Here is a 25,112-nt window from a genome sequence, read left to right as displayed (position 1 = left end):
ATTTTTTTTTCTAGGCATCCTTGTTAATAGTATTAGTAATTAGAACGAACCTTCAACGGTCCACAAATTTTAGTTCAGCTACTAGAAATATTAAAATTATTAATGTCGGACATCATAATCTAAGTTTAAACTTTGATCCCTTACTCTACTTCAACATGGCCTTTTAAGATTACTCCCTCATCTTTTAATTTTTAAAAATATACAAAATAATAATAAGTAACTCTCAAAGTATATAACATGTGTCATTAATCCATTGGTTAATGGTTATTCTGTTTCATATTTTCCATTTAGGTGATTGCTTGTAATTATGGAGAACGAGGTGTGGCAGACAGAGGTCTTGATTCTTGAAATCTTGTGACTAGTATGACTCTATGTACTGTATTATTTGCAAATGAGGAGTATGAATAAAGTGCTTTTAAGAATCGAGAATGTTAATATATGCATATATGACACATGTTAAGGTAATCAAAATAGAAATTATGTTTTAAAATTTGTGCATTTTAATTTTCCAAACATTAAATGTCTTATATCATTAAATATTAAATTTCTATATTAAGATACCTTATCATGTGCCTTATATGCACATGTTAACAAGACCCTTTAAGATTTTACTCCACAAATGGAAAATATGCAGCTGTTGTATATATTTTCTTCCCACGTTTTGATTTTTTTTTTATTAACCCATTGATTCTTAGGAAAAGATCCCAGAAATAGGAAACACCGACATCTCTATGATTAGGTGTGTCGCGGTGTCCGACACGTGTCGGTGTCCGACACTCTTATGACACTCGTTCGACACGTGTCGGATAGCTTATATCGGTGTCGGAAAAAATTCAATTTTTCATTTAGTTTGACACTCCTTTGATCGGTGTCCGACACCTGTAAGACACTCGTATGACACGTGTCTGACAAGTGTCCCAAAAATAATTATTTTTCTTTGCTTATACTCTCCTTATGCACCTATCACACATATCTACAAGAGTTAAAGATGTGTAGAAACAACAATATTGATCAATGAGGGATTGAAGACACTACATTTTGATTACGATATTTTTAGTTTTTTCGATCGTAGATGGATAAATAAAGGTAAAATACTATCATATCTTGTTTTAAAACTTTTTAAAAAAAATAACTTGCTCAAATTAGATTTACATGTATATATTTTGATTCTCAATTTATATGTTTTATAAATATGTAGCGGTGTCCTATATTTTTTACATTAGCGGTGTCGTGGTGTCCGTGTCTGTATCGTGTCGCGGTGTCCGTGTCGGAGTCCGTGCTTCATAAGTAGTATATATTTTCTTCCCACGTTTTGATTTTTTTTTATTAACCCATTGATTCTTAGGAAAAGATCCCAGAAATATAGAGTTCGGCCGCGAATTTAGGAAAGTCTGATAAAAAATTGTTTGCATCAGTAATCGAATTTGAGTTCTTCCGAATGATTTGTTTTAAGAAAAGTTTATTAATCACTTGAGTTCTTCTGAAGAAGAGACGTAATGTGACTCCAACTACTATCAAGCTATAAAGCATGAGTACTCCATTTGAAGGAGAGTACCGGTACCAGGTACGTATCAGGTACTATAGTATGTACCTGGTACACACCATGGTACGCACCGAAATCCGTACCAATATTTTTAATTTTTTTTCTCATACAGGGTACACCATGCGTACACATGGGCTACGCCAAACACAAAAAAAAAAGATTGTTTTCGGTTTTTTTGTCAAAAAAGAGTGAGATATATATAATAAAGGAGCAACCAAAATGTAGGATATTGGTGGAGATGAACGAAATCTATTTAATGGAGCCAGTATTCTTGAAGTTGCTAGTCTTTTTTTCGATAAACTTAACCTAAAGGCCGCTCTTTTTGAGCAAATTGTTTTTTAGTTTTGATGCTTTGTTGTCATGCGAACAATTTGAATTACTTTTAAAGTGTGATTTTTTTTTTTTATGTTTACTTATTTGGTTTAACACTGTAATTTTATTTATATAATTATATCTTAAAAAAAAAATTATACAAACGTACTCATACCTTAGGTTTTCTAAAAATGTCGTATTTTGTACCTATACTGGGTACCGGTATCGTACTCATGCCTAGGCAACATAGCTATCAAGCTTATTTATAATGCACATCACAAATTGAAAAAGTCTATTCGGGATCCAAGAACAGAAATACAATATCTAAATAAGTGTTTGGTTAAAGGCAAGTATGTGCATAGCTACAAAGTTCTTCTCTTATGGTGATGGTGCAAAAGTTGAAGGTTAAAGACCACAACATAAGAAGAAGGTTATAAACCTTGAGACGGTGGCATTTAGCATGCACAAATTTATACATATCATAAATTTGTGCACCATGCACAAATTTGTTTTTGGCCATTAGATCAACTAAAGAGCATATTTTTAGCATGGTCTGTCAGTATCAAATCTAACATCCATCATCACCCACTTTTCTTCATCTTCTTCTCTCTTCTTCTTCATGTTCATCACCATCTAAACATAGAAAGAAATTCCAGAAAAATCTAAATCTGAATCTAAATCTAAAAACTTCCCAAAAAAAAATCTAAAAATCTAAAAACTTCCCAAAAATTACTATCGATGATAAGCTTTGCCTACTAAAGCTTATCATACTCTTCCTACATGCTAACACAATTACACACTCTTCTTTGTCAGAATTTTTTCATTAAAGTATTTGAACGGAACATTCATCTTCTTTCTTTTTCATCTTTAATCCATTGAAAGAACACAAAAATTACTACTAAAAACTTGCTGGACCAAAATAAGGCACAAATTCTAAGATTTCAATCTCAAAATATTTAACATGAAACTGTGGATTTACTTTTTCATCTTTCTCATTTAAATCATTTTATAATTCTATGCTCAGCTCTTGGAAGCATTCCAGCTCTTTACGATTATGATTAAAACAAAAAAGTTAATTTCATTGTTCATGCCAATTAAATTCATCATGTCAACCGCAACTCCATTGTTAACACCGCGCCACGTTGCAGTTATCGGCGACGGTGCCGGAGGTTTAGTTGCGGCGCACGAGCTCCGACGCCAGGTGGTGATTTTCGAGCACAGACACCGTGTGGGTGGGTCATGGGTATACACAGCGGAGGTAGAATTCGACCCACTTTGTTTGGACCCGAAGCGGAGAGCTTGAACCAATTGTCGGGAAATATAATTGCAAGAGAATATAGTGTGACCTGAGTTTACACATTTAAATCCAGAATTTTAGAATCCAACTAGTGAAAATTCAGATCTGAGAAGAAAATAAAGTTTGGAAGAAGAAGGGTATGTGATAAGGTGTAGGAGATGTATGATAAGATTTAATGGAAATGCAAAATCCAACCTCCCATCTTGCTTTTTAAACTTTGTGCATGGTGCACAGATTTTACATTTTGTGCACCCTAAATGCCACCCCTCGAGACAAGTAATGATAGTGCAAAAGTTGAAGATGGCAATTTTGTGGAAGAAACGGTAGATATAGCACATGATTAAATTAGTTTAAACTTGTAATGACTACTCAGATTAGATTAACCACTTTTTGCTTCTTTTTTTTTTATGTAAAATGATTATAGTCCAAAATGTACATGACTATTCAGATTAATAAGATATGAAATTAAAAAGCAGGAAAAATAGCATGAAAGTCATTGCTACTTTAATTTGAATAGGAATATTTTTATTGATTTCATTAGAACATAAAACAAAATTACATTGAGCTATGTTTATTGCAACGTAAAACAAACTAACATATTACATTTCACATAAAAAGTAATAAAACAATAGCAACAACAATATATCCACCATCGACCTATCTTTTAGGAGTGCAAAATGATGGAGGACTGATTGCCACTTTTGGGATGCAAAATTCAATAATCTCGCCTAGGAAATATGGAGCACAAGATGATGTACTCTTCTTAGTTAGTGATCATAACTATCCCAAATTCCCAATAGGCCCCAAAATATCCCTTGTGGATTAGCATAACGATTTCAATCATCATCATCAAAAACTATAATAAGATCGTTATGACTAACCGATCATGGATTATGCAGCCTTTTACGCCTTAAGTAACAAAAATATATTAAAAAATAACTAAATGGAATAATTAAGAGATGGGAGAATGTGAATGAAAGAAAAGAAAATTTTCAATTTATAAAATTTTCAGATGCGTGTGATTGTTGTGGCCAATTAAAATCTAGCCACCGTCCAAGATCATTTATTGTTACAAAGATCAAGAATTCTAACCATCGACTAGGTTCACATTTTAAAATGCAAATCCAATTCGCAGGTTATCTCACGAATGCAATTTTGTCAAAATTTATGTTTTTTGTATAATTAATATAATTTTTATATAATTTTTTTAAATAAAAATAATAAGAGTTTATACTTTATAATATGACTTTTCAAAAATAAAAATAATTCAAAATAGGTGAGTATACTTTTTTTTTGGTTAGTAGCCTAATATGAAGAAGTGAAAAATTTAAAAGTCGAACTTAAATCTCTTCAATAATATTATTTGTAATTACCAACCGAATTACTCTTAAATATTTTGAGAGTAGATTTTTCACTTTGAATTTAAATGAATTGAATTGAAAAGTGAAATACTCAAATACAACAACAAACCGTACAAGGACTTTCTCTAGATTTTTTTGGGCCTTTAGGCAGATGGGACCGTATGGACACTTGTCGAGTTGCACGTGTTTAAGGCCCACTATCACAACTCTAGTAATTTTATTTTGTTATTATTATTATTATTATAAAAAGAAAAATGAATGAATCACTCGTATATATATTTTGTACTATATGGTTTCAATGGTTACCTCATCATTCTAATCTCCAATTTTTCATTTCTCAAATTTTTACATGAAACAAAAATGAACAACTTAGACTCCTACCCTCCAATTCTCCGCCTCCCCAACAACCATTCACAAAACCTACACGACCCAAATGACAAAATGGATCCTAACCCGATTCAAGATCCGGATCCTATTCCAATCATAGATCTTAAGTCCTTAAACCACAAAAATTTGGATGAGGCTTGTAAAGAATGGGGTCTATTTCGTTTGGTTAATCATGGTGTTCCAATAACACTTTTGGAACAACTTCAAGATTTAACTAAAGAACTATTTTCTTTGTCTTTTGAGTCCAAACAAGAAGCATGCAATGAAAGTCCTATTACATATTTTTGGGGTACCCCTGCCTTAACTCCATCTGGGACAGCTATAACAAGAGGTCCTCAAAATATCAATTGGGTTGAAGGTTTTGATGTGCCATTGTGTCAACTCTCTCAATTTCAACACCATCTTCCTTCACTCGAGTCAATGAGGTAAGATCAATGACAATTATTATTTTCTATTTATTTAATTGTTTATTTGACTACTATTTTACACAATTAAAAAATATTATTATTATTATTTATCAAGTATTGATATATTTGATATTGATAGTTACGTACGATTTTTTTTTTAAATGGCATGGTTACTTACATTAATAAAAATTTTGCCATTAAAAAAAATATATACTTACGATTAATTAATAAAAAAAAAAGAAGAAATTGAATCGATATTGATATATAACATTTCATTTGTCCCTAATGATAAATTATTTTTATCTCTAAATATAAACTTATATGCAATGTATTAGGTGTATTTTTTATTTTATTTTCTATATATACTCACTATTAATACTATTAATTTACTCTAAAATATAAAAACAAAATTAAAGGGAACATACAAAATGGACACATTAATTTATTTATTTTTTACATTTTCATGATGTTAATATGAAATTTTTATTAGCGATGATTAATCTCGATTAAGAAATCATTAATCCAATGGTGGGAGTAGTTCAATATCTTATCCCCCGTCTCTTTCTTGGCCACCCTATGTCTCGTATTTTTGGGAATTTGTGCATGCGTGCAATATGTGGAACGTGGACTTTTATGGGTCGGTTGTTGGGTGCAATATTGTTTTTATTCCGAATATGTCATTTTGCTTAACAGTGCATGAACAAGTGTTTCGACCAATTAGATTGTGCAAATCCTTGTTGAACATGGATGATTAGACTTGATAGACATTCTCACCGAACTTAATTATTATATAATATGAACAAAGATTACTGTATTCAAGGATATATGTTAAGATCAGGCACAAAACTATAAATTTTATTAAGTGGAGTCAATGTCATAAGTTAAAAAAAAAAAAAAAATTCGTTTTAAAATACAAGCAAAAAATGAGTCAAACAAACTTAAAATATTTGGTTCAAATTTTGGACCAAATACATTTATTTTTGTTGATCAATTTTTGATTATATAACGTGTTACTTATATATCAATGTAATAATTATAATTTTTTTATACAAAATTACTTCTTTTAGTTTCTTAATCAATGTGTTTTTATTAATTTTATAATTTATTGTAGAAAGTAAATTGACTATATAAAAAGAATAATATCTTATAAGTAGAATCACATTGCATAAATATATTAATTTTAACTAAAACTATAATATGCAAGTGGGGTCAACCCCACTACCCCACCCTCGAGCAGTCCCCGGTTAAGACGAACCTATAGTATGGAGTAAATTCTAAAGATATAATATGTCAAGATGAACTTAATATACAATATTTTAAGGCTGATGCTATCCGCCGTGAACCGGTCTTTAAAATTATTAAAAAATTTAGGATTATCAATAATATTATTTAAAATAAAAAATTAAGTACAGTCCTTTCAAGTCTTTACATCTAAAACAATTATATGATCGAAGTCAGTTCAATACATGTTATATTTTTAATTTTTGTTATTTTAGTTAAATAAGTATTAATTAAGTCATTATTTTAATCATAAAAATGAGAATAATCATTAACTTATACTATCAAACAATAAATATGTCGCTGTTAAAATTTAAATATATTTTAAGAATTGCTCCATGATAGACCATTTATATTTTATAGGAGTAATCCATATTTAAATTTTTCATATTTTAAAGATATATGCGAAAAAATAAAGAACAACAAAATCCTTTTACAAAAACGACAATTGAGAAGCCACTAGATTTGACCTAGTGATAAGAAATTTGAATAATATGCATATTGTCTTAAGTAGCGACAATTAGAAAACATGAGTGCTAACTAGTAATTTTAAGACCCTGTCATAATTCATAAATGGGACCAATTCATTCAGAAAGAAGGGAAAAAAAAGTGAAGGGACAAATATGGAATTAGTGTACAATATATTATATATTTGCTCAAGAAAAGAAGAAGAAAAAATTATCATGAATGCGACAAATAATTATTAGCAGTCTTGGCCGTCTCTGATTTGGAGAATATTTGCAATATTCAGTTGAAATTGAATTGTTGCTTTCAATTAAAATTGAATCGTTACACAGATGGAAACAAATGCTACAGCATGAAGGTAGAGACAGATACAAAGACATTATTGTCATAATAAAGTTAGCCTGCAGCAAAGTAGGGTTTGCCTAATCTAATTTTTGGTCCTACCATACCCAACAATTTATGAAAGATGTATAACGGTTGATTTACAGGTTGCTTATATATATATATATATATATATATATATATATAGTATTTTTAAGAGTTTAATTGAGATGTACCAGTGTAAAATAATTTTGCACGGTCATCCAATAAGAAATCATCCATCTTTCATGTCATATGAAGAAAGTGAAGTGAAGTGAGGTGATGTGGCGGAATACATGATTGTCATTGATTGACAATGTAAAATTATTTTACATTATCGGTGCATATTATTTTTCTCATTTTATAATGTTAGTCAAGTGACTCCAAACGACACAAGAGGGGGGGTGAATTGTGTACTCGAAAAACCGATTAAAAATAAGCACTTAAAAAATTTAATCAAATAAAATTAAGTGCTTGTAAATAAGTTTAAATAGAATAAGAAATTATAAATAAAGTTGCCGAAAACAAGTAAATAAATTGAAATAACTTGCAAGGAATATAAAAGAGATGAAAGGGAAAGGAGAAAGAACACAAAGAAATTATCCTGGTTCGGCCAAAAACAAAGGGCCTACTCCAGTCCCCAAGGAAAGCACCTTGAGATTTCACTAAACCAAGCTTTTATAACAGGATAAGCTAATAACCTTTACAACCGAGAACTCTCAACACAAACAATGGGATATCACCTCCCTTGTGCAAGAGCGTCTAAACCAAGAGATATCACCTCTCTTGAAAACCTTGGGATCACACCCAATACAAAAGAAATTACAATGATCTTACACCAAGTGTGTAGATATAACAAATTGAAGCACAAGTACTACAAAGTAAACTATGTAGTATAAAAGAGCTCTCAAGTAAATATATTAGCAAGTGTAGAAATAGTGAGAGTGATGAGTATTATTTTCTATATGATTTTGATGTAAAAATTCAGTTCTTGTTTGAGCTGCCACAAAGCACCCATTTATATAGAAAAATATGAGTGAGGTGCAATGAAAAATAATTTAGCCGTTTGCCAATTAAATTTAGAAAATAGCCGTTAAAAAATTAATGCACAATTAGCAGGTCTGGACAATGTGATAATCCATTGCATGATAACTTAATATCATTGAAAACGAATTTCCATCCAATATGCCATATAAAAAATACATGCCTAAATAATATAATGCACAACGGCTAGAATTTGTTTAATGCAGATCATGGATTAATGCCATATACTATTTCCTCATTTGTTGATCATAATAATCAATTAGCATTAAAAGGAAAACGTTGAAACAAAGATTGGCTAATTGATTATTTGCATAAATGTTTTTGTAGCAAGGAAATTAAATCATGATCACGTTTAGTAAGAAGCTAGCAATTCCTTTGCTGTAATATAATTATGGCCTTGTTCAAAAACATGCTTAAAAATATTTTTAAAGAGATAAAAAAATATGCAATTTCCAAAGACAATTTATGCAAAATTAATTGTATGCAAAATCATAATTAAGTAAAAATTACTGTGAGTGTGTGTTATATTTTCATGAGAGCTATTTTTACTACTCACACAAGGATCCTAAAAATATCTGGATTACAACTCAATAAGTCTATGACCCAAGTCATGAAAGCTTGATCCTCTTTTCCGCTTTTTGCATCATTGTCATTCTTAGACTTCTTTTGTCAATCATCAAAACCACAATGTTCCTGTCAAGGCATATATTCACATTCTCCCCCTTTTTGATGATGACAAACATCTCATGGTGGGATTTATTCAATGAAGGGGTTAAGATAAAATTAATCAATAATAAAGTATATGTCAGAGATAAGCGCATATTATTCTCCCCCTTTCTATATGCAAACATTTACAAACTACTCCCCCTGAAACATGCAAATCACACAACTCTCCCCCTTTTGGCATTATAAAAAAGCGGGAAAGAAATAATCATGGCAAGCCATATATTCAGGAAAAAAAAATTATAAAAAATAGTAAAGTGAAAAGAGTAAACAATTTTTGCTTCCCTTGAATATGCAATTTCTTTTTGGAGAACTTTCAATAACATCGCCTTGGGATACACGGACAACTCCTTTTTCTCCCGTATCGTGTGCTTTGAATAGCCATTAAAGATATAATATTTGAGTTCTTGGGCTTCAAACACACCTACAACACAAAATCATGTTTTGGCTTTTGGTACCCAAATCATTTTGGGTCCTTGAGAGTTAATTTTAGGCAAAGTGTCATTTGAGATCCATTCCCATCTATTATTTAAATATTGGTTCTTTCTCAAATTACAAATAGATGAAGTATGACCATTTTTGTTGCAATAGAAACATTTAACAAAAGGTCTGCTAGAAGTTTTGTTTGGGCTAAAATTTCTTTCAAAAGGTAAAAAATGTCTTTTTGGTTGATAGCCTAAACCAGCTTTATTATAGCTTCCCTTTTGATTGCCCAAAATGATGTCTAATTTGTCTCTACCCATTGTGAATTTTGCAAGAACATTATTCAAATCTTCAACTTTATCTTTCAAGATATTGCATTCATTACATTCAATATTTTCTTTCTTGTTTTCACAAGGGGTGTAAGTAGAGACTTTACTTACAAAAACTTGTTTCTCTTTAAGATTATCTATTTCCTTATTTAAAACTTCAATTTTTGATTCAAGAGTGGAAATAGTTTTCTTAGAAGTAGAAACAATTTTTTTAAACTTACTAGACTCTTTATTTAATTCTTCACAAATAAAGAGCAACTCATCATAAGTAAAGTTGGGCTCAGATTCAAATGAATTTACCTCTTCTTCTTGATGAGCCATGAGACATAGATTTGCTTCCTCATTATCCGATTCGTCGGATGAATTCATGTCTTTGTCGTCCCATGAAATGTAAGCCTTTCTCCCTTTGGAGTCTATTTGTGGTCTTCTATCTAATTTCTCATGTTTCTTTTGATATAGCGGGCACTCAAATTTTATATGACCTTTATTGCCACACTTATAGCATGTTGGATTGAAAGAGGTTCCTTCATCACTTTTCTTTTGGGAATTTCGAAATTGTTTTGGTTTACCTTGGTGTCGCATGAACTTTTTGAAATTCCGAAACATTAAGGCCATGTCCACGTCATCTTCATCAGAACTGTCACCACCTTCAAAGTCACTATTTTTGGTAGTTGCAGCTAAAGCATGCCATTTCTTTTTCTTTTCTCCTTCTTCACTTTCTATGAGTCGATTTAGTTGCATCTCGTGTTCCTGCAGTTTTCCAAAAAGAGTAGCCAATTCCATAGATGCTAAATCTCTGGATTCTGAAATGGCAGTCACTTTGGGTTGCCAATTTCGATTTAGACATCCAAGAACTTTATTAATTAAATCCTCATTATTGAAAGTTTTTCCAAGTGCTCGGAGATGATTAACTATGTGGATGAATCGTGTTTGCATATCTTTTATATTTTCTTCCGATTTCATCCTAAATAGTTCATAGTCACGAATTAATGTGTTCATTCTTGCCCTCTTGACCTCGGGAGTTCCCTCATGGGTCACTTGAAGGGTGTCCCACATTTCCTTTGCGGTAGTACAATTTGAAACTCGGTAAAACTCATCCATGCTTAGAGCGATACTTATAATTGTTTTAGCCTTCAAATTGTATTGTACCTTTTCTTTTTCCTTTTTGGTCCAAAGATTTCTTGGTTTATTCACCACTACATTATTAACTAAACGAGTGGGAATAAATGGACCATTTTCCACGGCATCCCATATATCAAGGTCTATACCTTGAAGAAAAATTTTCATTTTTTCTTTCCAATAACCATACAATTCACCATTGAAAGGTGGTGGTCTATTTATGGAAATTTCCCCATAAAAATTGTTTGAAGTCATCTTGGCTCTTGAGACGATTAGTCTTTAACAAGAGTTCATGCTCTGATGCCACTTGTTAGTCAAGTGACTCCAAACGACACAAGAGGGGGGGTGAATTGTGTACTCGAAAAACCGATTAAAAATAAGCACTTAAAAAATTTAATCAAATAAAATTAAGTGCTTGTAAATAAGTTTAAATAGAATAAGAAATTATAAATAAAGTTGCCGAAAACAAGTAAATAAATTGAAATAACTTGCAAGGAATATAAAAGAGATGAAAGGGAAAGGAGAAAGAACACAAAGAAATTATCCTGGTTCGGCCAAAAACAAAGGGCCTACTCCAGTCCCCAAGGAAAGCACCTTGAGATTTCACTAAACCAAGCTTTTATAACAGGATAAGCTAATAACCTTTACAACCGAGAACTCTCAACACAAACAATGGGATATCACCTCCCTTGTGCAAGAGCGTCTAAACCAAGAGATATCACCTCTCTTGAAAACCTTGGGATCACACCCAATACAAAAGAAATTACAATGATCTTACACCAAGTGTGTAGATATAACAAATTGAAGCACAAGTACTACAAAGTAAACTATGTAGTATAAAAGAGCTCTCAAGTAAATATATTAGCAAGTGTAGAAATAGTGAGAGTGATGAGTATTATTTTCTATATGATTTTGATGTAAAAATTCAGTTCTTGTTTGAGCTGCCACAAAGCACCCATTTATATAGAAAAATATGAGTGAGGTGCAATGAAAAATAATTTAGCCGTTTGCCAATTAAATTTAGAAAATAGCCGTTAAAAAATTAATGCACAATTAGCAGGTCTGGACAATGTGATAATCCATTGCATGATAACTTAATATCATTGAAAACGAATTTCCATCCAATATGCCATATAAAAAATACATGCCTAAATAATATAATGCACAACGGCTAGAATTTGTTTAATGCAGATCATGGATTAATGCCATATACTATTTCCTCATTTGTTGATCATAATAATCAATTAGCATTAAAAGGAAAACGTTGAAACAAAGATTGGCTAATTGATTATTTGCATAAATGTTTTTGTAGCAAGGAAATTAAATCATGATCACGTTTAGTAAGAAGCTAGCAATTCCTTTGCTGTAATATAATTATGGCCTTGTTCAAAAACATGCTTAAAAATATTTTTAAAGAGATAAAAAAATATGCAATTTCCAAAGACAATTTATGCAAAATTAATTGTATGCAAAATCATAATTAAGTAAAAATTACTGTGAGTGTGTGTTATATTTTCATGAGAGCTATTTTTACTACTCACACAAGGATCCTAAAAATATCTGGATTACAACTCAATAAGTCTATGACCCAAGTCATGAAAGCTTGATCCTCTTTTCCGCTTTTTGCATCATTGTCATTCTTAGACTTCTTTTGTCAATCATCAAAACCACAATGTTCCTGTCAAGGCATATATTCACATATAATAACACAAACATTTATCTTAATAAACGTTTAAATTTCTATAGTAAATGGTAAAATAAAGTTAAACTGATTTTATATTCAGAGTTGTTTTCATAAATTATTTTAAAGAACTTGTAAAAAAAAGTTGAAAAAAACTTATAAAAGAATTATATACCGTCTTTGTCGACTATTTTTTTTTGCCATCATGATTTAATGTTTTATATAGTTGAGTCGGAACAAATTTAAAATTTTGTGACCCAAGATGTCTTATTTCCCAATTAATAAGGACCAAACCTAGGGAAATTATCTTGAAAGGACTGGGATATATCTTTTTTTTTATATAACCAAAAACCACTAGGATATATCTTATTGACCGACTTATGTTGAGCTACCGCTACCTTTCTAAAATCGTCGTTGCCTACATTACTTTGTGTCTTTCTTCTCAAAGAAGCGAGTCTAAAACAATATGCATTACTCTGCTGATTGGGATAATCTCCATCTTACAATTTAATGAATCAAATTACTATTTTACAAATTTGAGGACCAAATTATACGACGCGTATAATTTGAAGAACACTAATATCTAACTACTCTATATTAATTTGTTCTAAGACTTAAATGTTTCTCTTGGAAGGCTTTTGCTAATGGACTATGCAACTCATCTTTCAAGAATTGCTACAACTTTATTTGAAGCAATGGCTAAGAACCTTGAATTGAATCTGAAATCAACAAAGTCCTATGTATCAGAAAAAACTGGTCTTGTACGTGTGTATCGTTATCCATGCACTGAAGTTGGTTGGGGAATGGAGGTTCATACAGATAGCTCAGTATTGTCCATATTAAACCAAGATGATCATGTTAGTGGGCTTCAAGTTCTCAAAGATGATCAATGGCTAACTGTAAAGCCCATTTCCAACACATTGATTGTCAACCTTGGTGACATGATGCAGGTCTTAATTTATTTATTTTGTTACTCGTTAATTTTAATTTGTTTCTATTTTCGATCATTTTTATAAGAATTAATTGATTTTTTAGGTTTATTGAATAACTAATTTATTTGATCTATATTATAGACTATATATACCGATTATTTAATAAATCTAAAAAATAAGTTGTTTCTTAAATTAAAAAAAACACTTGAGTGTAACTTACACCCCCCACTCAGGCCCAACATCCTTTGAGTTCCTAAGCAAACTTTTAGAGATGGGGACTTGTTTGATTAAATTAAACCACCTTACCGAAGAAAAAAAATTAAGGAAATTTCTCTTCCCACCTCCCGTGTTTTTTTATCTCCCGTTTCAGTTTTGCTCTTGAATAAATTTTTGGAATGCGATTTTTGAATTATTTTTGCCTTGGAAAAAAACTTCGGAATGTGTTTTCCAAATTTCATCTAGAAAAACTTCGAAAAACACGTTCCAAAGTTTTTATACAAGGGATAAAATGAAAAAACAGGGGTAGAAAAGAAACACGGGGTGGAAAGAGAAAAATTCAAAAATTAGATGTGTTATTGGAGAGGTTTAAATGTAGTTTGGGTTTCCTCCATTTGTTAGCACTCCATTCATTCTCCATTTATAGAGATAGACACATTAAAAATTAGTGGGACCCAAAAAGTGAGTCCCACTAATTTGTGGCCCCCACTAATCTTCACTTGTGTCTATCTCTCTAAATGAAGAATAAATGAAGGATAATAAATGGAGGAAAGTCAAACCCGTTTAAAGGATTTGTGTGGTTGGAGAGGAATGGAAGAAGTGAAGGAAAGAAAAAAATTTATTTTTAATTTAAGATTTTTTGTTCAATTTTTTGAAAGGGACTAATAAATGGGAGGGAACTAGGGAAGTATAATTTGTTACATATTCCATCATTGAGTTCATGTTAAACATACGAGTTATATTTATAAGTTATATATCACAATGTGTGTATTCTTCAATATAACAAATTTATTTTGGTTTAGGCAATTAGCAGTGACATATACAAGAGTGCATCACACAGAGTGAAGGTAGAGAAAGATATAGAAAGGATTTCAATATGCTACTTTGTATTCCCAGGTGATGACATTGTAATTGAGAGCTCCAAGTACAATCCCTTTACTTACAATGAGTTCAGAGCACAAGTGCAAAAAGACATCAAAGCCCTTGGGCATAAAGTTGGGCTTGCAAGGTTTCAATTGAATCAAGATTGTTAATTAAACTTGTAAAATTTTCAATTCATCTTCTAAATCCTCAAATATGTTAAAATATACTACCAGCAGCAACATATTTTTGATAAAATGTTACATTTTAGGGCTAGGTGAGCAATCATCTTAAAATTTTGTTATTGTTCACCAACATAGAATTGGATAAATTAAAAGTGTTAGTGGATAGTAGATGTTTTATCTATCATGTTTTTCTTTTGGGGTGACATCATGATTTTAGTTTATATAAAATATTATTAAAGAAACAAGACATTGAATTTAAGTGATTAATGAACTTCCTTAGGATAAATCATTTGGGAGAATTGGAGTTTGATTCATGGTAAAAATAATTTTTTGATAGAGTTTACTTACCTCACGGCCGAACTTTAGATTATCGGAACTCATTTCTCTGTATCTATGAAGCACAAACACAGACACGGATACCAGACACGACACATACACTGACATGTCGACACCAATAGTAATTTGAAAAAATTACACAATTCAATGTAACTATATAAGTATCTGGCATCGTGTCGGTGTCCGACACCGGAACACATCTATTGCGACGAGTGTCCGTGTTTCATAGCTATGTATTAATTAAAAAATATTGATCTCACCATTTCTTTTAGCAACCTTAAAATGGTTATCGTCTTCCTAGAACCATCTAGGTGTTTTCTCCATAAAGTGGAGATTATTTCTTCTTAGTCTAAAAAGGTTATAGTTATCTCCTCTCCTCTCTTTATATGCTATTACACCCCACCTCCCCTGTGACAATGGTGTCGGGGCCAGACGGATATGAGTTTGAGTGGCCATTTCTAGCTTGGTAGGTATATAATTTAGAAGCAAATCTGATGGTTAAAGGCAGTGCATAATGTGCATTCCGGCGGGCGCTGCCTTATTTAGGGGTTCGAAGGCAAGATACATTACAAAAAAATTAATTTTTCCGGGCTAAAATATTCTGCCAATAACGTACAAATTCTTTACGTAATTTGTCGTTACTAGCGGTTTGCATTTTGTACGTAAATGAGTTGTTGGTGTTCGTTGAAAATATACATGTTGAAAAATCCAACAAAATTTGTAAATATTGCCTTAAAATATGTTTTTGCAAGATTCTGTTTATTTCTAAATTGATATGTTTAAAAACAAAGATTATGTTTTATTTACAGATTTGATTCAAATGATTCAAATTTGAAGGCTTAATTATATTTCTATAAATAGAGACTATAATTCTCCGTTAGAAGATACACCAGAATCACTTTAAACTCATATCTAACGTTTTTGTTTTCGCTTATACTCTTGTGTTAGAGTATTGTGAAATGTAGTTAGGTATTTGCTTTGGAGAGTCTGAGTGTACCGAATTAATTTTTATCAATTTTGAGATCACCGACTCTTTCTTAAAAACCGGAGGGTTTACCGATAAAAGAAAACTAAAACTATACTTTACTTACCTGACAACCTGACAACCAATTTTAAGATCACCGACTTCTTTCCTGAAAACTAGAGGATTTAACAAAAAAAAAAAAAAAGAATATTATATTATAAATAACGACGCTCTTTTAGTGGAGAGTATCTGGCTTTCAGCACCGAGTGTGACTCATGCTTACTTGGGAACAAAGTTATGAGAAGAAAATACTATCAAATCAATAGAGACCTAAAAGATTTCATCGCTTAATTTTCTCCCATTTTGTTTTCTTAGTATTCACAAAACTTTCTTCTTCCTCTTTTTTTTTTTTTTTTGTTTTTTTTTTCCCCCTTTTTCATCTCTTCATAGTACAAACCCACATTGTCAAAAACTTCCGAAACTGTCTCTCAAATCCAAACCTTATCTTCTCCATTGCTAATGGAGGCTTTCGAGAATTCGAGCTCCATAAACCCTAAACCTACTTTCCCGCAACAAAAGCTTCAAATCAGTGAAAGGGTTGAGGTAATGTCAAATTTATTTTTATTTCCTTTTTTTGCAGAAAGGTTTGATTTTTATTTGTGGGTTTTTCAATTTTTTTGTGGGTTTGTTTATTTTTTTGTGTGGGAAACCCTAATATTGATAATGTCATTGTTACCATGTTGAAATTTTTTGAATTTTTTTTTTGTTCTCATGGTTTGTGGGTTTTTGGGGTTCATGCAAAGTTTGATGATTATGATTATTGGAACTGTTTATGGTAATGTAATAAGGAGGGGTAGATAAAAAAGTTGTAATTTTTTTTCCTTCTTTGTTACTTGTTTATTTATGTTGGTGTTTTGATTTGAAGTTTCATTGTAGGGGTGTTAAAAAGTTTTGATTTTTATTTTCAGGTGAGGAGTTTTGAGGAGGGTTTTTTGGGATCATGGCATCCAGGAACAGTTATTCATTGTGAGAAGCTGAATCGTTATGTTAGATATGAGAATATTTTGAATGATGATGGGTTGAGTCATTTTGTGGAAGAAGTGACTGTTTCAAGTGTTTTGGATGGTAATTTCGGAACTCCGAGTATACGCGGGGTGATTAGGCCACTGCCACCTTTGGTTGAGTTTGAGAAATGTGATCTTAAGTATGGTCTGTGTGTTGATGTAAATTATCAGGAAGCTTGGTGGGAAGGTGTTGTATATGATCACTGTGACGGAATGGAGGAGAGGAGTGTGTTTTTCCCTGATTTGGGTGATGAAATGAAGGTCGGAATTCATGAAATGCGGATTACTCAGGATTGGGATGAAGTCACGGAGAAGTGGGAGCAACGCGGGAAATGGTTGTTTCTTGAATTGATTGAGGAGTGTGAGCGGGAATCTTATGTTCCAGTTTCGGTAAAGCAAATTTGGTATGATGTGCGACAGAAAGTTGAATTTTCCGCAATTGAGGAATGGACTTTGAATGTGAAGAAGGATTTGTGGAGAGACATGATAATGGAGGTAGTTGGTGACTACATGGCTATTACATTAACTGAAGTTTTGTCAGCCTTGAAGCTTCCAGAGCTGAACTTAGTTGAACTAATATCTAATGTTGATTCAAACGCGAATTTATCTGAAAAGGAAAATTTTGAGCCGATAGAATCTGTTCTTCCTGTTGAAAAGGACTTGTCTAGGTTTCAAAATGAAGTTTCCTGCAACGGCGCTGGTGAAGAAGTTTCGGTTGCTATCGGTTTTGAGAAAAAGGAACACACTTCATTAACTTATTTTAACTCCAATAGGTGGGAACGTGTAATATTTTCAGAAACTGAATACTGTCCTGATGTTGTTAAGCAATATATACTTGTTTCTAAGGACAAAACGGCTATGCAATCTTTGAAGGAAAAAGTATTGAAACATCTTGCATATCTTGGATGGGAAATTGACGTTGACCGTAATAAACATTACAGGTACAAGCCACCCCCTGGAGACCATTGCAAGAAGAAACCTTACTACTACTCACTTATTGAACTTTGTAAAGTTATGCAAATGGAATCGATGCATCCTACCAGTGACTGTCTTATTCCCGATGTGCCTCTTAATCCATTGGAAGATATTCAGAACCGAGATGCATCTCCTCTAGTTGCAGACAAACAAGCGCCTCCTTCTGTTGCAGCGGCAGATGAACAAGCTTATTGTCCTCAAGCCATTGTGGAATACCACAAACAATTCGGGGCGAAACAGAAAAGTAAACTTATTTCAAAAGTAAAAAGACATCTTTTAGCAGAAGGATGGACTTTAATTGAGCCACCTCCAGATAATAGAAGAAGAGGTGTTGTGTACATTTCTCCGCAACAGCGGAGATTCCAGTCACTGATCACAGCATGCAAATTCTACGTTGAAGAAATTATTCCAAAATTAACTATTTCTGGCATGCAACCTTCAAATAGATCACTTGTTCAAAAACCTTCAAATAGATCATCACATTTGCTTCCTCAGGAGCCTGAGGTACACACTATAGACACTGCTGCTGCGAATAAATCACGTGCAAATCGAAAGCGAAAACGCTTTAGGAATTCGGATGACAGCCTGCCGAAGTGCCAAAGCAATGAATCAACTCTAAGGGTGCTGAGATCACATAAAAGGGTGAGAGAGGCATCTTCCTCTTGTTTGTCAAACCAGAAACCTCTAAATGTTCTGTCTTGGTTGATAGACAGCAACATGGTGTTACCAAGGTCTAAGGTTTCCTATCGAGCAAAACGTGGGCGCCGTGTTTTGGCTGGGGGGAGAATAACTCATGAAGGAATCAAGTGTGACTGTTGTTGCAGAATATACAGTCTTGTTTCCTTCGAATTTCATGCTTCTGGCATTAATACCACCAGACCAAGTGCTAGTATCTTTCTTGACGATGGTAGGTCGCTCTTATCTTTCCAGATGCAAATAATGCAAGATAAGTCAAAGGAGGCTATGGTAAAACCACTCAGTGTTTTGATTCAGGGTGAAAACGACTACATTTGTTCGGTTTGCCACTACGGGGGCGAACTTCTTTTGTGCGACAATTGCCCATCTTCATATCATAAGACGTGTCTTGGTCTGGAGGTAGGTTAATTATTTTCATTCTAGCTCATGCTATATTTAGTGGATCTCATATTTAGTTCAGTTTTATTGTTCTGCATTAATAACTGGTTTCATTTTTCATGTATAGGATGTTCCTGATGGTGAATGGTTTTGTCCATCATGTCATTGCGGGATTTGTGGACAAAGCAAATTCAATGTGGGTGCTGAGGATGGACATTTCCATACATGCATTCAGTGTGAACATAAATGTAAGTGTGCCGACACAAAAAAATATTTGCTTTAATAGTTCATCAATACCCGGACATCTTTTGAATTTGATGAGTATATGTGTGCATCTCTGAATCAATATATATTGTACTTACTACTTACCATTTCATCTTTGTCAACCTAATATAGATCATGTTGCGTGCCTCAAAAGTAGAGATACAAGTAAATCTGGAAGTTATGTGGAAAGCCGGTTCTGCGGAAAAGACTGTGAAAAGGTATATTATTGAAACAAAGTTATATTTATCGCTAATACTTCTCTATATGTGATTCTGGTCAACGCTTGCACTTGAGATTTAATGGAATAAAGTTTAATGCAACTAAAGTTTGTGTCTGTTTTTCAGTTATACGCAGGCCTTCAAAATCTGTTGGGAGAGCCATTTTCAGTGGGTGTGGATGGTCTAACATGGACATTGGTAAAGTGTATAGACTCTGAGAGTTGTGATCTTGATAGTAGTAAAAGTGGCTTATCGGCAGAATGTTACAGCAAACTCAATGTTGCTCTTTCGGTGATGCATGAATGTTTTGAGCCCCTAAAGGAATCCGCATCTTGTAATGATCTGGTGGAAGATGTTATATTCAGCAGATGGTAAGAGATTCTTATCCATCAAAATTTAATTAGAATACCTTTTATATTGTGTGAATTATTGTTTTACCTCTTGTCATATATCTGATATCTGTACTTGTGAATTTTTCAGGTCCGAACTTAATCGAATGAATTTCCGGGGTTTCTATACTGTACTTCTGGAGAAAAATGAAGATCTGGTCAGTGTGGCAACTATTAGGTGAGTTTTAAATTTGTTACCATAAAAATCTAGGCTTTGTTTGACTGAATGGTTGCATTTTTTTTAGCAGCAGTTTTTAGTGCCTTTTGATATGGTCATTCTGATTAACTATTACAAATTTTTAGGGTCCTTGGAGATAAGGTAGCTGAAGTACCTCTTGTTGCTACCAGATTTCATTATCGTCGACATGGAATGTGTCGCATATTAATGGATGAACTGGAAAAGGTAATAATAAACAAGGAACTCATTTGCCCTTTTTGGTTTGCTCCCTCTTATGATAGCCCCTTTTCATTTTTATCATCATAATATATGTTATTTGTATATTGGCTGCAACATTTCTATTTCTACTCTATATCTTAATTTAATTCCAATGATGCTCACAATTTTTACATATTCTATGATATTGTTATCAACGAAAGCTACATTAATAACTAAAGCTATACATTAATGATCATCAAACTTTAGGTTTTATATGGAAATGGATTAGTAAATGTTTTTTTTTCAATTTTTTCCTGTTTTACTATAGTTATTTTTACTACCACTTTCTCACTAATATACACTAATATAATATAATATAATATTTTGTTTCACCAGAAACTCATGCAATTAGGAGTGGAGCGGCTCGTTTTGCCTGCTGTTCCAAGTGTGGCAGATACATGGACAGGCTGTTTTGGTTTTTCTAAGATGACAAACTTAGAAAGATCAAAATATCTGGATTATACTTTCTTAGATTTTCCCAGCACCATCATGTGCCAGAAGCTTTTGATGAAGATTCAATCTCCAGATTCAGTTTTGTTAATAGGTTTGTAATTAGTTTGTCTTTAGTAGACAAGTAAGTTTGTGCCTTGCTAATGGGATTACATTTACAACTTCGATGATTATTTTTGCAGAGTTCCCACAAAAACATGATACTATCTCCGGAAGCAGTACTGCTAACAAGTCTCCGGTATCTGAAGTTGACCAAGCCGGAGAGATAGAGAAAAAAGAAATGCAGGACCAACAAATGTTGGAGTATGTTTCACCCTTGTCTATTTAATCTGTACCATACAAGAAAAACAAGATTATGATGTTAAATGCTTGTGATATAATAGTGCAATAAAGTGACTGCAAATGTATGTACAAAAAAAAAAAAGTGACTGCAAAGGTGATATAATATTGTGGCCCAAAAAGGGAAAGTTGCACGAGTATTTACTCGGCATAAAAAGGAACCCCTTGTACTGTTATTAAATATATTCATGAAGACGTGGAATTTAAAATGTTAGTTGCAATGAATGTTCATTTTTATGGTAGTTCATTTATAAGAAGGGTAGTTCTATCTTTTGCATGATTTACCTTGTATTAAGGTAGTGTCTGTCTGTTGCACAATTTATCTTGTATTAATGTTCTTGTTATTTACGTAATCAGAATCGTAAGATCCAACCAAAATAAACAATAGTAATATATATACTGAAATTTCATAATCATAAGTTCGCAAATCTCAAGCAACACATATATTCTTTTGTTGTTCTTCATTTAATAAAACTGCAGACATGAATGATGATTTATGGCATAAAAAAATTCCATTTATATTGCTAAATTACATGTTTACCTATGTCATTTGATATTCATAGTTGTAATTCACACACTTAGGAAGTAAAGAGGTTGTACATATCTTATTGTGCTAGTAAGATATGTTTTGTTTCCTTACGAATGCCGAGTCACATTGGTCTTCTAATATGATAATCTAAATATCAATTTCATAGTAGAATGAATATTATTATCATTATTGATGTTATTGTTGTCGTTGTTATTATTATTTTGTTAGTGTACTATGTTGTTCAGATGATTTTAGGTAGTGATAATGATGATGTATCTAACAAGTCTGATATTTTTGCAGTACTTCTGAAGGCAATAATGATAATCATGGCAGTGCTGTTATTGACTGTGTCACCATGGTAATTACATCTTGTTATCCATCATATTATTCTACACAATTGTCAAATAGTGGCACCATAAGCATAGCAGAATTTGAACAAATTACTATTATTCTATGGTACATTCTTTAGTACAAAAGTATTGTCAAATAGCTGCTATTGCATTGTTCAAGCTCTTTAGTGTAGTGTAATTTAAACAAACTACTATTTTCTATGATTTGCGATTAACAACATTGATTCTTTGTATATTCTTCTTGTGCCATCTCTTGTTTGAATTGAGAGTGATGATTTTATTGGCGTATAGGGGGAGCAACCAAGTCCTGAGAATCAACATTGCCAAGACGGAACCTCCACTTCACAGGGCACTTTTGAAAAGTTTAATGGCTTGTGTTACTCTAGAAGAAGGAAGGTGAAAAATCATGAGTAGGATTTATAATTATGAGTAAAATGGAAACACAAGATTTTGTTGAAGGGAACTGAAGTGTTCATCAATGCGGATTATCTTCAGTTATAGCTTCTTTTGTTTGTGTTTCCTTTGTACAAAGTATATATGTGCATAAGTGGGAGACTTTTTATGCGTTTATGATACTTCAAGAGGTAAATTTTAATGAAGTGAATGGAGCTAAATGTCTATAGTTTTGGGTATAATTAACAATGGTTTGTACAAAAAAACCCTATTATAATCGAGTTTATTTTTTATATTTCTTTTGACTCAAGAATGATTTGAGAAAATTGAAACCAAAAAGTTCAGCCTTTATCATAAGTTATGATGCATTTGAAATCCACCGAGTTAAGTTCTTCAAATTTGTTAAAACTAAGATTTAGATAAGTTTAGTGAAGAATAGTTTAGTTGATAGAGACATTGCATTATATATTGCAGGGGTCGGGGTTGGAACTCGGGGATTTCCCACTTATTCACCTCAAGGGGTGAATTTTTATTTTTTATTTTTTGGTTTTCACCACCAGTTTAATCTGGTTCGGGGGTCAGTTTTGGCATCAAGTGGTTCCAGCCCCCTTTCGATCGCAGTTGCGGGGGATCGAACCGCGGTCCTCCCTACCAAGTTCAGCGTCAATCACCACTGAACCAACTAACTATTTCAAGGGGGCTGAATTTTTAGCCACTTGGCTCTTTGACAAAAAAGAAGAGGATAAGTTTAGTGAAGAAGTTATTATGATTTAGATACGATTTGGTATCATTTAAAAGGATGACCGAATAAATCCATCAAATGGTTAGAATTAATGATTCACTATAAAATTTGCACTTATGGTTTGAATTGTCTTCTTCTATAAGCGGTTTTGGAAGCTTTGTGGTGCTAAGATGTTTAACATTGCTTGTACACGGTTAGAAGAAGGTATGTTCCCCTCTCTTCAATCGAAACAAATATTGTCCTTGATTGACTCCCTATATCATGTCTAATGTCCTTTGAAAATTTGTCTCTAAAGTTCTACAAAATAGGTTTAAGAGAGTCATGCACAAACGTGTCTCTAAAAGTTAGTTAGCATTTGTAGAAGGGAGATTAATATATGGCAATGCCTTTATTGCTCTATGTTGCAAAAATTAGGCTTTGCCTTTAGAAGGGGTGATTGGATGCTTTTGTGTGTTATCATTATTAATTACTTTGTGTTGGTTAATGCTGATCTTGTAGGTCATATTTTTCCTTCACGGGATTTAAAACTAGGGGATCCGTTGTCTCCTTATCTCTATGTCCTTTGTGTTGAAGGTTTGTCTGCTCTACATTAGCAGTCTTAACGTTGTGGGGAAATGCACGGAACCAAAATTTGTTGCAGGGCACCATATATTACTCGCATTTTGTTTGCATATAATTTTCTTTTATTTTTCAGGTCCACATAGGATGAAACTAGACACATGTAGAAAATTTTGACTAAGTATGAACGATCCTCAAACTAAGCAATAAATTTGAACAACTAAGAAATATTTGTCAATAGAAATACATGTCAAGAGAATAGTGATAACATGTCATCTATCCTAGGCCTAAACATAAATCTTCGAATGGGGAAGTATTTGGAATTACCTGCCTTCCATGATAGGCAGAAGTAAAAAAAAGCACTTTCAAGTACATAAGAGATATTTGGGAAAAGCTCAACTATTTGGTCATGAAAATCTATAAAAGGATGGAAGAGAAGTTCTCATTAAATTAGTCATTCAATCTATTTTGAGCTATGCAACGAGCATCTTTCTAATTCCCCCCTCCATTGGGAATGAAACTGAAAGAATGATGAAGTCGTTTTGTTTGAGGACAAAATCCGAAAACACTAAAGGAATTCGTTTTGGGAGAAACTCTCTATATACAAGGCCAACAGTGGTAGTATGGATTTTAGAAAGCTTGAGACTCTCAATCTAACAAGCGAGGAGAACTTTTCGCATCATTTCGTAACTTGTCCTAGAAGTGAAGAATGTTGGTATATGTGTGTTGTCTCGGTGCAGAGGAGGCACATGTCTTGGTATATGTGTCCAGAATGAGTACATAGTTTATCTAAGCAAGAACAATATATTATAAACAAAATATCAATGTTCGTGAAGGTTTACCTTGGGTCTTTGTCATCCAATAAACCAGATACATCAATTACAATTGCATAATGTAATCTTTGAATTAGATTATCAAATGGTGGTTAATGTTAATCAATCCGCTTTTGTGAAGGGTCGTCAAATTCTTGATGGTATTTTAATTGCTAATGATACTGTTGATGAAGCAAAAAAGAAAAAGGAGTTGATTTTGTTCAAAGTGGATTTTGAAAAAACGTATGATTTAGTGGAGTGGAGTTATCTATTTTCTATTATGAGCAAGATGATCT

The 25,112-nt window shown here is 32.6% G+C and overlaps 2 protein-coding genes across 2 annotated transcripts; both read left to right on the top strand.

Annotated features, from left to right (window-relative positions):
* Positions 1-4,807: 4,807 nt before the first annotated feature.
* On the top strand, positions 4,808-14,945 carry LOC123912842 (gibberellin 2-beta-dioxygenase 8). The gene is made up of 3 exons (XM_045963419.1): positions 4,808-5,325; positions 13,364-13,679; positions 14,681-14,945. The coding sequence occupies exons 1-3, from the start codon at positions 4,874-4,876 to the stop codon at positions 14,909-14,911; spliced, it is 999 nt and encodes a 332-aa protein (XP_045819375.1). The 5' UTR covers positions 4,808-4,873; the 3' UTR covers positions 14,912-14,945.
* Positions 14,946-16,459: 1,514 nt separating this feature from the next.
* Positions 16,460-23,079, top strand: LOC123918177. Its single transcript, XM_045970152.1, has 11 exons — positions 16,460-16,826; positions 17,192-19,357; positions 19,464-19,584; positions 19,733-19,818; positions 19,945-20,189; positions 20,299-20,385; positions 20,511-20,610; positions 20,980-21,187; positions 21,276-21,396; positions 22,262-22,319; positions 22,603-23,079. The coding sequence occupies exons 1-11, from the start codon at positions 16,743-16,745 to the stop codon at positions 22,723-22,725; spliced, it is 3,399 nt and encodes a 1,132-aa protein (XP_045826108.1). The 5' UTR covers positions 16,460-16,742; the 3' UTR covers positions 22,726-23,079.
* The last annotated feature ends 2,033 nt before the right edge of the window (positions 23,080-25,112 follow it).

Source organism: Trifolium pratense, linkage group LG3 (genome assembly GCF_020283565.1).
Source record: "Trifolium pratense cultivar HEN17-A07 linkage group LG3, ARS_RC_1.1, whole genome shotgun sequence".
Classification (NCBI taxonomy): Eukaryota; Viridiplantae; Streptophyta; class Magnoliopsida; order Fabales; family Fabaceae; genus Trifolium; species Trifolium pratense.
Note: the sequence above shows the minus strand (reverse complement) of the source record. Positions and strands in the feature narration are given on the sequence as shown.

What these genes read in the sequence shown, in the direction of transcription:
- LOC123918177 (XM_045970152.1), top strand. Translation starts at nt 16,743, where the DNA reads ATGGAGGCTTTCGAGAATTCGAGCTCCATAAACCCTAAACCTACTTTC. An exon ending in AGATTCAGTTTTGTTAATAG is followed by an intron (nt 21,188 to 21,275) that starts GTTTGTAATTAG and finishes TTATTTTTGCAG; the next exon opens with AGTTCCCACAAAAACATGAT. An exon ending in CAGGACCAACAAATGTTGGA is followed by an intron (nt 21,397 to 22,261) that starts GTATGTTTCACC and finishes ATATTTTTGCAG; the next exon opens with TACTTCTGAAGGCAATAATG.
- LOC123912842 (XM_045963419.1), top strand. Translation starts at nt 4,874, where the DNA reads ATGAACAACTTAGACTCCTACCCTCCAATTCTCCGCCTCCCCAACAAC. An exon ending in CCTTCACTCGAGTCAATGAG is followed by an intron (nt 5,326 to 13,363) that starts GTAAGATCAATG and finishes TTCTCTTGGAAG; the next exon opens with GCTTTTGCTAATGGACTATG. An exon ending in ACCTTGGTGACATGATGCAG is followed by an intron (nt 13,680 to 14,680) that starts GTCTTAATTTAT and finishes ATTTTGGTTTAG; the next exon opens with GCAATTAGCAGTGACATATA.